General features: G+C 36.5%; 1 protein-coding gene across 1 annotated transcript; it reads left to right on the top strand.

Annotated features, from left to right (window-relative positions):
• The first annotated feature begins 1,249 nt into the window (after positions 1-1,249).
• Positions 1,250-10,198, top strand: LOC104214306 (uncharacterized). The gene is made up of 10 exons (XM_009763957.2): positions 1,250-1,530; positions 1,625-1,747; positions 2,015-2,135; positions 3,144-3,272; positions 3,608-3,717; positions 3,808-3,991; positions 5,983-6,177; positions 6,850-7,077; positions 7,221-7,419; positions 9,540-10,198. Exons 1-10 carry the CDS (start codon positions 1,508-1,510, stop codon positions 9,641-9,643), a joined length of 1,416 nt encoding a protein of 471 aa, XP_009762259.1. The 5' UTR covers positions 1,250-1,507; the 3' UTR covers positions 9,644-10,198.
• Positions 10,199-14,599: the final 4,401 nt, after the last annotated feature.

Here is a 14,599-nt window from a genome sequence, read left to right as displayed (position 1 = left end):
GTATTGTGAAAGTAAACAAGAAAATCTCTTAAATTGTAAGAAAATGTATGGATAATTAGCTAATAATGTGACATACGACAAATACGAAAAAATAGGAGTTTCCACTTTGTTCCATGACAAAGACTTCTTTCTCCTTATTTCTTCATGTGATATGTTATTTGCTCACTTTTTTTTTTCTTTTTCTTTTTATTTCTTTGGTCTATCTACCTTAATAAGGTAAAGGTTATGTATGCGTAAACATTATCCTCCATATACCTCATTTATGAGATTCTAATGGATTTGTTGTTGTTGTTGTTTACTTATTTGGTTCGTCTTTTCATGCGCTCAATTTCCACCTTGCTATACCTCCTTATATCACGTGAGCTCTCCATTCTTTTTAGTTAGATTTTAATTTTCTCCTATATTTTTTAGAGATACATTTCTTTCTTGTTCTCATCCATGTATACACATTGATTACTTAATACAGTCGTCTATTTTTTATATTTTCGATGATATCTAATTTTTTATATCATCGATGATAATCCTTCATCGTTTTGACATGGTAAGATTACAACTAACATAAAGAATGGTGTGGTGCATATGAGGTCATGCCAAAAGGAGTGTGAAATTGCTCAATTGTATTGAGATGATTAAAATGGAATCGTTATGACCTTTACTATGTGGATTTATGACCTTTTCATATTTAGGGTATTCAACTAAGTCAACCCAAATTTAATGTGGCTCGTTCACCAATAGATAAGTTGAGGAGACATATGCTCTTTTTGTAGAGACTTACGAAAAAATCACATTGCTAGCAATCCACTGAGTACGACAACTTAGGGAATATCAAACTAAGATAAAATAACAAGCAATATAAATTATATTCAAAATCAAATAATACATATGTGTCACATATATATGCTAAATATTGGTGACTTTAAACTAACTAAACTAAATTTATTTGTGAAAAAAATATATCACCGTAATAAGATAATAAAATTCTGATGAAAAATATACTCGATGTGAAACATATACTCAAATGACAAGTTAAAGCACATTTAAATTTATCTCGTATAAAATACCATTTTTACTATATAAATTTTACCAAATAAAATTGTATAAAAATTTATTATTACTATTTTACTATATATATATATTACCAAATAAAGATCCAAATGCAAGTAACGGAGAGAAGATCCCCAAGCAAAGTACAGGGGCAAAATTGTGAATTTGCGGGGATATTAGGGTGGGGTAGTGAAATTTGGAAACTATTCTGGGCGAGGCGGAGAGATACGGCGAAATATTTGGGGCTTGAGCTATTCTTTTATAAATAAATACCAACTCAAACCCCACAAAAGAGAACACAACAATCAACAAGCATTCCACCTCCTTATGGATCTCCTTCGGACTAATATCAGAAATCACTACAGAACAGAACGGTGACAGCGAATCTTGGTGATAATTTAGGGATTCAGAATCGTTTTTTTTCACGTCTCACTGTATGAACTTTCGGATTTAATTCATTCAAATGAGTATTGAACCCTTTAATCGGTAAAGTTCTTGATGAATTTATCACTTCATATATGTTGAATTCGCCAATTATTCTTCTCTTCTCTGTTTGTTCAATTATTTTCTTGTTGGATAGATTGGTCAAACTTGCGGCTAGAGCTTTCTACGATGACATTACGACTAAAGGCGACAATCAGCCCAAATCCGGCAGAAGTGACAATCGAGGAATTGCGGTGGTCATTCTAGACGCACTCACAAGGTTCTCAACTTTTACTGTCTCATTAAATATTGTAGCTATTTTGACTCTCCGAGGAAGATAAATAAATTACTCCATTTTGAAGCTGAACTATAGTCAGTCTACCCGTCAATACTTTTCCTTTCATCTATAGTCTGTTTTTGGTTTAGAAAAAAGTTAATATTATGGAACTACAAGAATTCCATGTTTAGCGTCTTCAAACTCGCCCAGACTCCCCCAAACTACACTGTATGGAGCAGTATATGTGTGTATTAAAATCATATCTTTCAGGCGGCAATGGGTGAGGGAAGAAGACTTGGCAAAGGATTTGAAGTTGCACACAAAGCAACTCCGGCGCACCTTGCGTTTCTTTGAAGAAGAAAAGCTCATCACGCGAGATCATAGGAAAGAGGTTGGTTTTATGCTCTATTGCTACAAAGATGATCTTTTTGGTGGACTTGAATTATCCCTTCTTGTTAACTTTACTCTATCTTCTTGCATTAGTTTCAGACCGAGTGTTTCTGACTTTAGATATCTGAAGCAGCACTGTTTGTTTCCTTAACTTAGCAATTGAATCCCTTTTACATAAATTCCTCTTAAGTAAATAGTAAGATGTGAGAAATTTGTTGTTTTGAGCATGCTAAGTTGTGTCTCTTTACCCCATTTTGAGTATTGATTTGTGATGTAATTTATTTAAACGACATCTTATCTAAAGAATATGAAATTGTTACATTGTGTTCCTTTGCCTACCTACCAACACAAATAAATGATAAGGAAGCCAAGTGTGAAGTTCGGTCTTACGAAGCTCATCAATGTTTAATCTAGGCCAAAACGAATCCTAGTTTGTTATTGCCTTAATCATTAATATGTTCTCTTACACGGAATACTCCTCCTAGTTGATTTTGTGGCAAATTCTATTTGTTCTTCACTGCCTTGGGAAGAAACTAAGACCTTTCAGACAAATGCACTGCGACAACTAGGAAGAAGAGTTTTTCTATTAACAATACAATAAAGTACCATTTTGACTTTTATGAGCTCATTTTTAAGCTTAGCCCTCATTAACTTAATTGCTAATGCCACAAACTAAAGGCGTTCTAATGAAATGTTTACATTCTAAAAAAAAAGGTGTTTGCATATCCCCCTCCTTTTCCAAAAGCCGTGATAGGTGACAAGGGGGCTTTTGATTGCATATGTTGTCTGTGATGTCGAGGGGTGATTTGCCCGCATTTTTATCCCCCCTAACCTAGTTGTTAATGTGCAACCAACTCCCTCCTCTTCCAAAAGGTGATGGGTGAAAATGGGGTGATTCAATAATATATTCGTCTGTTATTATCACATACTACTAACTTTTTCCAGATTTTGCCTACAATTATTGTGCAAAATAATCTGCCATTCATTCTCTGTCAATCTATTGTTTCAGGGAGCAAAAGGTGCAAAAGTATACAATGCTGCAGTTGCAGCTACAGTTGATGTCCTGCAGAATGGGAAAGAAGGAGATGACAAAATAAAGATGCATACTCATTCTTATTGCTGCCTGGACTATTCTCAGGTTCCCACCCCAAACCCCTGGTTGCTTAGTTAAATTTACCAAATTTGTAATTATTGAAGAATTCTGGTAGTTCTAGTCATAGCATTCCCAGACTGACTAATCGACGAACAGCCAAAAGATAGTAGTAAACGTTTTATCTAATTTTAGGTGGTTGAATTCAACTAAGAGAGATTTAAGTAATCTAAAGTAACACCAGTTTTGGTTATTATGGTACTAGCACAAGCATGATTGTTGACCAGGGATAACTTCTCATGCATCTTGGATATCTTTGATGTTTAACTATATTGCTACTTCCATCAAAGTGAAAGATTTTGGGGGCATTTAAAATTCTGCAGATATTTGATGTCGTGAGGTACAGACTACACCGAATGAAGAAAAAGTTAAGAGATGAGCTGGATAACAAAAACACAGTGCAGGAGTATATATGTCCCAATTGTGGGAAAAGGTTCTGCCTTCAATACTGCTGAGTTTTAGCTTTTTGATAGGTATACCTCTCATGACAAAATTCAGGATTTCCTTAAATATGCGAATTCAGATATACCGCGTTGGATGCATTGCGGTTGGTGTCTCCTGAGGATGAGTACTTCCACTGCGAAAGTTGCAACGGGGAACTAGTGGCAGAGAGCGACAAGTTATCCTCTCAAGGGACTGTAGATGGGGATGATAAGGATAGGAGACGGCGTCGTGAAAAATTGGAAGACATGCTTCATAGGATGGAGGTTTGTCTTTTTTCTATGCTGTGTTTAGATGTTATGTTGATATATAAAGTGCTGTCCACAATTTATTTTGTTTTTAATTCTAGGGAAACATTTGGTTATGTAATATTGGTCGATCTTGGGTGGAAGGTATTTGTGAATATGTTAAATGAAGCAAGAGCAAGAGTGCAGCTACAGTGAACTCCATAAGGGTTTATTGCTCCAGGTCTCTAGGTAGATACGCGCACACATACATGGGAAGAAGTGAATCAACTGTTTTAGCATGTACTAATCTATACACCTTTGCCATCCACCAAAATCTACACCTGTTGGGTACTTACTATGTCAGTAGATGCACTGCTATGATTCTGAACTTCTTTTGAATAAAGCTTTGTGTTTGATGTTTTCCACGTCAAAAATTGATTTTGCTGTACAGATATGATATACTCCCGGTGTTCATTTTATACGACACTCTTTTCCTTTTTAATCTCTTGTTAAAAGAAAGACATCATTCTATATTTGGAATCTCTTTAACTTTAAACTTCCATTTTTTTTAAACTTTAAACTTCCATTTTAGCCTTAATGACATGCTCTTATAGCCATGGAAATGTAATAGCATGTCAAAGTTACCAGTTCTAAGGGTACTTTTAGTATGTGCCAAAAGTATTTCCTTTCATGAAGTCTTGGTTCACTTATAAGGTTCCTATTTGTTTAGAAGATTGGGTGCAATTTGTAGAGAACCATATTCTTGTGTAGGGATTTGTATATACCAGCTCTGGTGTTGCACAGTTGAATAGTAAAAAGGCTCGTTGGATTGACATCCCGTCGGGCATTTTGGTTTCAATGGAAAATAAAGGGTTCATTAACTATGGGTATTTGACTAGCACATCTTATTCCCGCAATCATCATTATTAATTTTTTGGAAACAACCTCTCTACCTTCACTGGGTAAGTGTAAGGTCTGCATACACACTACCTTCCCCAGACCCCACATGTGGGAATATACTGTGTATGTTGTTGTTGTTATCATTATTGGTTTTGCTTGTTAAGTCAGACAGAAAGAGTTGTATATGGGAGAGATGACAGTCTCATGAAAATGGAATGCCAATAAGGAAAATCTTTTTAAAGAGGAAAAGTGATGAACTTTGGAGTATTTCTTTAAAAGCTTGATGAAAGATCTGCTGAACCCAATAGGCAACAAGAGAATAAAAAGATTTCCAGTTAGTGTCTGTTTAATTAACTTGATGCACTCACAAGCATTTGCGCAGCCGCCGTAGTGCGCTTTGAGACTACTAGCTAGCTATCTAGCCCCCGATAGCAAAGAGAACTAGAGAGCCAACAATAACTTAATTTGGCATTTTTCTTCAATGGATTAGTTCCTTTTTTATAAGCAGTGATTTCTTAAATGGATTAGTGGACTGCTGCATAAATTTTTGGCATGGTTGTGTAAGGATGCTCATAAGACACTTCTACAAAATATTCTGGTTTCATTTTGGTTGAGATGGACTAGCCTCTCTCTCTCTCTCTCTCTCTCTCTCTCTCTCTCTCTGCCAAACTGAATGCTTCTCTATATATATTTTGGTTTCAATATAACATGATATTTCTGGTAGCTTTAAATTATAACTTGTGGCCAAATTTTTTAAGGAGACATTGGATCTTGTTATCCAGTTTGATTATTTGGCTTCGTACATCTTTGTATCTCATAAAGAAGATTCGCAACTACTCAATCCCCAAAATTGGGACAATCCTAACTGCATCCATTTTAATGTTACTGCCCTTGGTTAGTTTATTTTGCTAATAATGAGCTAGAGGGGGTCGTTGTCTTGATTTCTATAGCCGTTGATGAACTCTTAAGAGCTGCTTCATCCATTCTTTTTTCTCTTATTGTAATGTAATCCCCGGATATCTAAGATAGTTGATTTGTTTTTACTATCTCTTTCCTGTGCATCTCGTTTAGTTTGCTGAGAACTAAATTTTTTTTTTTGGACCAAGTACTGATAACTAAAAGAATTGTAGGCACAACTCAAACCGTTGATGGATCAACTTAACAGAGTAAAAGATTTACCTGCTCCCGAGTTTGGAAGCCTTCAAGCGTGGGAAGTGCGAGCCAATGCTGTGGCCCGAGGTGCAAATGGAGATAATGCAAATGACCCTTCAAAGTCAGGACAAGGATTTGGTGGAACACCTATGCCTTTTGTTGGAGAGACAAAGGTTCTTTTACCCAACTGGAAAAGGAAAAAAGAAATACTGTTGTTACAGGGTTTTACTTGGAAGCTCATCATTATGTGTTTCTAGTTGCTTCTGGGAAATGCACTGCAGTGAATTTGGTGTATATTCTTGCTCATGCATCATAGTTATGACTCCTGCACCCCTACATGAATTTTTCCAAAAATCGACCCAAATATGAATTGGATTTTCATGCACTAGTCCATACAGTGAGGTTACACTATTAAGCTTTTGCTCCGTGTTACTCTTCTTATAAAATCTTGAGGACAGCGTTTTTAACCCTCCTATTTAGTGTAACATTGGAAGTTTTCTCCATTTTGCGCGTAGCAACGTTTGGTTATTTACTATACTGTGTACAAACTTCTGTTTCCTTTCTCACTAATCACTTGACTCTATTTTTATACTTTAGCAACTATTCTGAATGCTTCCATAAAATATCTCTGTCTTTCCTTGTGAACTTGATGGAGAAAATATTGCCCGAGTTACGTAGAATGTAGGGGTTGTAGATTGGTTGAGTTCTAAAACTATGTTGTCTATGAATTTATACCACTTTTTGCTGTTTACTGCTGGTTGAGTTGCTTTCTCTGGTCTTGAGTGAAATAGGCTCTTAAACGATGATGACTACAAATTTATACCACTTTTTTCTGTTGATTGCAGGTTGAAGTTGCTTTCTCTGGTCTTGAAGAAAAAGGAGATATCAAATCTGAGATTTCAGCTACACCAATGAAAGTTTTGCCTCCATGGATGATAAAGGAGGGAATGAATCTTACAAAGGAGCAGCGTGGAGAGGTCAAGCAAGAGTCCAATATGGAGGGTACTTCTGCTGCAGCGGGGTCATCTGACGACAAGAAGTCCATAGAAACTGAGGACGTGAAAAATATAAAGGTGAGCTCATTGCCTTTTGTATGGTTCCTAACCTCTTTCTGCCCTTCCTCCTTTTCTGCCCCTTCCTTTCTTGCTTGAATTCCTCTATGCTCTTTAATGATGCTTTAATGCCTCACCTTTTTTTTTTGTCTTACTTTTGGTAGGATGAATATGTTAAGGCATATTATGAGGCTCTATTCAAGCGACAGAGAGAGCAAGAAGAAGCTACCAAAAGTTTACAGGAACCATCAACTACAGATGGAGTGGATAACACCTCTACTGAGCGCCACGTCGGCATGAAATCTAAACGTGAAGAGGAGGATGAAGGAGAGGATATTGAATGGGAGGAGGCCCCACCTGCAGGTAAATTTTATAGTGTTCGTATACTTCAGTCTCTTTTCAAAGACGTTGAAAATGGAGAAGCAAGTGAGAAGTTTGTTATTCAAGTGAGTAGCAGTAGCTTGCTCCATCATGTGTTCAGCTCCTTACCTTATACGTTGATTGTGATCCATTATTTTGAGTCTAAAATGGAGAGACCTAAATGATACAAGTCTGCAATTTTATATTGTTCATATACCTCAATCTTTTCAGTAGTTAATGATACAAGGACTGTTCAAAGATGTTGAAAATGGAGGAGCAGATGATTGAAGTTTGTTATTAAAGTTATTAGCATGCTACATCATGAATTCACTCCTTAACTTATATGTTGATTGTGCAAATCCATTTTTTGAGTCTTAAATGGAGAGACCATAAATGAAAGAAATGAATAAAAATGATATACTTTGTAGCTATGATTAGTCTAGCTTTCTCAAGTGTTTTTATACGTAATGACATGTGTAGCGAATGTGAGTGACACGTGTTATGCACTTCACAGAAAGTAGTCGTAGACTGTCTAGAGTGCCAGTAGATACACTTTGGACAAGAATATGGGAATAATAAGTTCCCTGCGAAGTTTAGTTATGTAGGTGGAACTTCAAGACAAATTACAGGGATATTCTTGTACTATCCCTTTTCTTAACTTCCTCATGATCCGTATCAAACCTAGCTAGTAAAGCAGTCTGCCTTAAGATATAGTTTCCAGACTCCCCCGTAATTGACCCCAAAGCTCGGGTGTACCGGGGATGCGGCTCGGGTATAGTAGGTCTGGATTAAATTCAGAGCTACCTGCCATCCCACAACAAATAATAGCATAAATGTGACATTGCAACTAGACAATATTCGACCAACTTCTGCATCCTTGCTTGATCCTTATCAAACTTAGCTAGTGAACAGTCTGCCTTAAGATATCTCCGACCAAATAAAAGCATAAATGTGACGTTGCAACTGGACAAATTCACCAACTTCTGTGTCCTTGCTTGGGTCAGTTCCTCCTGGGTCAAATTATTGACAACTTATCCTTGGGATACCTTTCTGAGTCACACTTTTTTTTTTATGGATCTAACGCCTTGGGAGGTTAAAGAAAACTTCTCCAATTGGACTCTTTTTTCTCATTGTTTTCCTCAAGTTAATACAAAATATCTACTGCGTCAGTATGTGTAAATTTATTTCTTTTCTTTTTTTAATTTTAAACTGAGTAAACTCAAATGGAGTATTTGTCATATTCTCTATCACAGCTGTAGGTTGTTCTATGTTGACGTTTTCTCTTCTTTATGTCAACTTTGTAATATTGATTTTCATATGTCTAATCTCATTTTTCAGTAGGATTTCCCTCTGCGGATTGTATTTATTTGTCCGGATGACGGCTGAAAGGAATACCTGTAGTAAAAAGGATGAACAGATAACGGATAACAGATAAGCCTTTGGTGAAAGATTTAAAGAAGAAGAGCAGTAAATAAGTTATTGTAGAGACTAGGAGTTGATCTGCAATTGCTTGCAGTGTTACAATAATAATAGCATAAATTAGGATAGATTTTTTTTCACAACCTAATAATAAGAAGATTGACTCGTGATGATATTCCTTCCTGGTCAGTGGTTCTACATTCCATACTGGCCATAGTTTTATTGCACTCTTTTTGTGCTCTTTCATATCGGTGGCTCCTTCAACTTACATGCAAAGTCAACATGCTGTTACGAAAGAATTACTGTCTTTCATTTCTATATTCAAAGAGCGGGTTTACTATGTATAATGTAATACACGACAACCTTGTATGAGAATTATCTAACTTCTTATAGCTGGGATGACGTGTTATTTTGTTCTGTCTGCTTGAATAGAGTTTTAAATCTGCTGATTGTTGCTAAATTTTGTCTTCTTCCAATTCTTTAGATTCTTCTTCCTCCCCCCCCTCTTCCCCAGAGAGAGAGAGAGAGAGAGAGAGAGAGAGAGAGAGAGAGAGAGAGAGAGAGAGAGAGAGAGAGAGAGAGAGAGAGAGAGAGAGAGAGAGAGGATTTCCTGCCTATTTGTTTTGGCTGCTAAATTGATATGTCATGTTTTATTTATTTATTTTTGAAGTACAACTTTCATCTTCACATTGGGTATGTTTCAGGTGATAATACAACTGGAAATTTCAAGGTTGACTTGAATGTGCTAGCAGATGCTTCAGGAGATGACAACGATGAGGAAGATGACATAGACTGGGAGGAAGGTTGATGATCAAAGTAATCCTTAAGCCATGGATTACTTCAGGAGTCTAGCCATGATGTTACCCATGCTATGGCTGGAGAAGAAAAGGGGCAAAGCGGACGGTGCAACTGTGACAGAATGATTAAGCTATGTGAGTGCGACAAAATTAGAGAAGAAAACTATTTAAGGCAAAATGGTTGAAGCCGGCATATGGGTTTCGTCAATGGATGCTCTATCTGGTTTCATCTTTCTCGAGTTATTATTCTTCATGAAAGCAATTTTAGGTGTCGTTTTGTTGGTTACATAAACTTGCAGCAAGTGGGTGTGGGTCTTTTTGTCGAAATGGAATGGCAATTGCTTTGGATGACGGAAATAAAAGATTGTTGAAGGATCAATGTAATACTAACTTTAGGTACACGATCTTCTCGTGAACACTGTATTTTATATCTACCTTGTTTCCATTTTCCTCGGCAATGGTTTTAGGGGTAGCGGATTTGTTCGCTGTATCATACATCAAAGTTAACTATTGGGAGCCAGAGAAATTATAGTAAGAAAACAGTACGCGGACAGATCTGTTGTGAAGTTTTTCATGTTCTCGAGTTGGGGCTGGAAGCTTAGCTTACAATAGCAGACACACATTGCTGAATGCTGATAACGTAAAGTATAAGTTTGGATTAAAGCTTTTTGTCAAGACTTATGAACTAGTTAAGATGTGACAATAGATTTACACTACCTAGATCCTTCCTGCACGAGTTCGTGCGTCCTAAGCTGTGAACAAATCATGAACTGGATCCTTAATATCCTTAAAGACGGAACCTAGCAAGTTTTGCTTCTAAAGTTTTGTTATGGTTGAGATTTAAGAAGAGGATTTTTTCATAAACCACTATAGTTTAGAGCCTAATAACAATAATTTGCGTAATTACCATTCGTAGCTAACCTGTATCACTTGTATTCGAATGCGCAACGAATACAACCTATGTCAATTGTATTCGTTCTATTCATTCGTGCAACGAATAAAATATGTATCAACAGTAACCAAGGTGAAATACAAGGGTGTATACAAAGTATACAACTTGTATCAACTGTATACATGTGTATATACAAAGGATACAACTTGTATCGATTGTATTTGTTCACGCAACAAATATAACTTAGGCGAAATACAGAAATGCAGAAAAATAAACGCTCTTGTTGAGATTTGAACTAAAGACCTTCTCTAGCTAAGCAAGCTCTCTAACCAACATTTCAGTTCAAAATAATTAATCTCTTATTTTATGGATTTGCTATAAAATTTAAATATAGCTACGATTGATAAATTTGGTGAAAGTATAGCTACGAATGGTAAATATAATGTAAATGTTTGATGTGTCGCGTAATTTTCTCATTTTAACAAACAAAGCATTTCTGGAGGGTGCGTCACGATTGACAACCGAAATGTCGTTATTAATATCTATATCTCGTGTGCTTTTGCGTATCAATTGTAATCGTGCTTAACTGCTTAAGTTTCTCTGATTGGATTAACAAAATGGTGTTACTCTATTTGTTTTTCTTCCAAAAAGAGAATAATACATAGTGCTTAATAACAGGATCATGTTCCAGCAAGAAGCTAGCTGTATAAGCTAGGGAGATTAAGCCAGCTGGAAAACAAGATAGGCCTTGCTTGTCTTTTTTTTTTTTTTTGGTAATAAAGACATATATTAAAAAACATATACTAAGAGTCATTCCATAGTACATTACAAATGGGAACTGTTCTAGGACACGTAGTTCCTAGCTTGTCCCTTTCCAAAATAGAAATAACAAAAATAGGAGGAATAAGATAAGTTGTTAAGTAAGTGTTGGTAAACTGCTTCCATTCTTCGCCATTGAATCAGTCGCCTGGTTAGCCTCTCTGTAGATGTGCTGTAGTGGCGGATCACCTGCTCTACTCAATAGGCATCTGCAATCATCAATTAGATTATAGGCACATTCCTTATTATCAATTAGATTAATGAGCTCCTTACAATCCGTTTCAATAGTGAGATAGAGGTAATTGTTCTCTATAGCTAATTTCAGGCCATGCAGTACTGCGAATGTTTCCATGTAAATGTTGGTTGCATGTGAAATACCCATGTTGTATCCCAAAACCCATTCTCCATTGCCCCGTCTGATGATTCCTCCTATTCCACCTTTACCCGGATTTCCAAAGCACGATCCATCCACATTTAGTTTATAGATATTTTGTTCCGGCGGGTTCCATTTGATGAGGATGGTATCTCTAGTTATTGAGGATCGATTTTGGTTTGTGGCCAGGAGTTTATATTCCATGGGTTTGATAACAATGTTTTTTAATAGGAGAGGTTTGCTAGTGTTGTTGAATATCGTCTCATTTCTATGCAGCCAGATATGCCAGAGGATGAAGGGAAGGACATCAGACCGGACGAGATATTCATTGAATCTAATGTTCGAGCTACTTTGAGCTTTTAACCAGATGTGCAATGTGTATTTGTCTGATGGTTCTGGAAGGAGAAGTTTGAAGCCAGCTTGGCCCCAGATAGTTTTGGAGTGCTTGCACCTAAAGAACATATGCATTATATCTTCCCTCTCAATGCTACAAATGTTACAGGTTGGAGAGTTGGTGATGTTCCTGTTGAAGAGCATTTGTGATGTGGGGAGTTTATTATGAATAGTCGTCCAAAGGAAGAATTTTATTTTATTGAGACTATTAATTTTCCATAGCCATTTGTAATCTTGTGTGACCCCTTCTTCTCTCCATTGGAGCATTTCATAAGCTGATTTGATAGTGAAGATCCCATTGGTACTCTTACCCCAGCTATATTTATCTTCGATAGGTTGAAATTGCTTGATGTATGTGCTATTGATTTTGTTCTTAACCTCGATGGGAAGCTGGAATGATAATTTGTTAAAGTTATAAGAATTATTTTCAATAATGTCTGCTAATGGTTGGTGTTGTTCATGATTCATCAATGACCCTTGGATTTGGGCTCTTAGAGATTCCTCATTGCTTAGCCAGGCGTCTTTCCAGGTCCTAATTGATTGTCCGTTTCCAACTTCCCAATGTATATCTCTTTTACAAATGTTTGCGCCCCGGACAATATTTTTCCATATATGGGAGCCATTTTTATCTTGGAGATTCCAACTTTGTTGGGTGTTCTTATTATTATATCTACTATGAAGTACCCTACTCCAGAGGGATTTATGATCTTTTTTATATCTCCAAGCTAAGCTAGCACTGAAAGATTGGTTTTTCCATTTTGTTTTGTATAGTCCCAACCCCCATCTTTCTTTTGCTTTGTAGCAGTGTCCCAATTTATCAAGTGGCATTTTCTTTTTTCTGAGGTGCTCCCCCATAAGAAATTTCTTTGTATTTTATCAATATTATTAATAGTAGCTTGGGAAAGATTGAATATTTGCATAACGTGGTTAGGAGTTGCGGCCATAGTTGACTTTATGAGTGTGGTCCTTCCTGCTATATTAAGGAAATTGATTTTTCACCATTTTAATCTATTGTTTAGTCGATCAATGATATACTGGAAGTCTTTCTTTGAGGAGTTAGAGAACCCTATAGAAAATCCTAAGTACTTTCCGAAATCTCTAGTGTGGCTTATTGAAAAACAGATGCTAAAGTCGTTTTTATGTCAATTGGAATATTTTTGGAAAATATTAGCCTTGATTTGTTATAGTTGATGGATTGCCCCGAGTATGCGCAAAATTTATTGAGGGTATCTATGATGGAGTTGCAACTTTTTTGGTTAGCGTTTGCTAGTAGGATTAGATCGTCTGCAAAGAATAGATGTGATAACGAGGGGCTGTTTGGAGAGATCTTGATTGGGTCCCATCTGCAACAGTCAATTTCATGATGGATTAGTCGTGACAGCATTTCCATGCAGATGATGAATATTTAAGGGGATAGGGGGTCGCCTTGTCGGATACCTCTTGACGGTCTAAAGAATTCAGAGTTGGATCCGTTGACAATGATAGAGGTAGACATAGTGGAAATACAGGACATGATTAGATCAACTAAATCTTGAGGAAAGTTTAGGGAAGTTAGTGAGAACTTTATAAAGGACCATTCTAGTTTATCGAAAGCTTTTTCTAGATCTATTTTAATCAGCATTTTCCCTTTTGTTCCTTTTAATTTTTTAAAGTGATTTAGGGTCTCGTGGACAATAATAACATTGTCTAAGGATCTTCTACCCTTCATGAAACTAGTTTGTGTTGGGTGGATTAGTTTAGCCAGGAGAGGTTTGATTCTGTTGACTATGACTTTTGTTATAATTTTGTAGGCGGTGTTACATAGGCTGATACATCGATATTGCTTGATGGTTTCAACATTTTGGGATTAGGCAGATACAGGTGCTATTCATATCCTCGGCCATTTTTCTCTCCCTAAAGGTGTATTTGTAGAAGTCAATTAGTGCTCCTTTGGTTTCGTTCCAGAATTTTCTGGTAAAAAAAGGAGTGTAGGCCATCCGGCCCGGGAGCTTTGTATGGCTTGAAAGAGTCTAAAACACTTTTAATTTTACGGACTATGACATCTTGGCACAGGGTTTGTTGGTCCATGTTATCAAGAGTTGCATAAAAGGACATGTAGTGGTTCGTTTTATGGGACTTGTTATGACTGGTTGTAAAGAGATTTGTATAATAGTTGTTTATTAAGAATTTAACATCTTTTTGGTTGTAGTACCAATTGCCCACTTCGTCTTTAAGACTTAGAATTCTATTCTTTCTTCTTCGTTGCATGGTGGTGATGTGAAAAAATTTTGTGCTCGCATCTCCTTTATTCAACCACCGTATTCGAGATTTGAGCCTCCAAAATTCCTCTTCCAGTTTTAGGGTGTCATTTAATTCCTTCAGAAGGTTTATTTCGAGATCTAGAAGGAATTGACTGGTCGTGTATTTTGGGAAACTTTGTATCCCAGTAATTCTAGAGACTAGTACATTTTTTTATGAAAAATATTGCCAAATGTACTAATGTTCCATTCT

The sequence above is a fragment of the Nicotiana sylvestris genome, chromosome 3 (assembly GCF_000393655.2).
Source record: "Nicotiana sylvestris chromosome 3, ASM39365v2, whole genome shotgun sequence".
Classification (NCBI taxonomy): domain Eukaryota; kingdom Viridiplantae; phylum Streptophyta; class Magnoliopsida; order Solanales; family Solanaceae; genus Nicotiana; species Nicotiana sylvestris.
Note: the sequence above shows the minus strand (reverse complement) of the source record. Positions and strands in the feature narration are given on the sequence as shown.

Excerpts from the sequence above, each read along its gene's own strand:
- LOC104214306 (XM_009763957.2), top strand. The coding sequence starts at position 1,508 with ATGAGTATTGAACCCTTTAATCG. Across the intron at positions 3,992-5,982 it reads ACATGCTTCATAGGATGGAG|GCACAACTCAAACCGTTGAT; the intron begins GTTTGTCTTTTT and ends AAAGAATTGTAG. Across the intron at positions 7,420-9,539 it reads GGAGGAGGCCCCACCTGCAG|GTGATAATACAACTGGAAAT; the intron begins GTAAATTTTATA and ends GGTATGTTTCAG.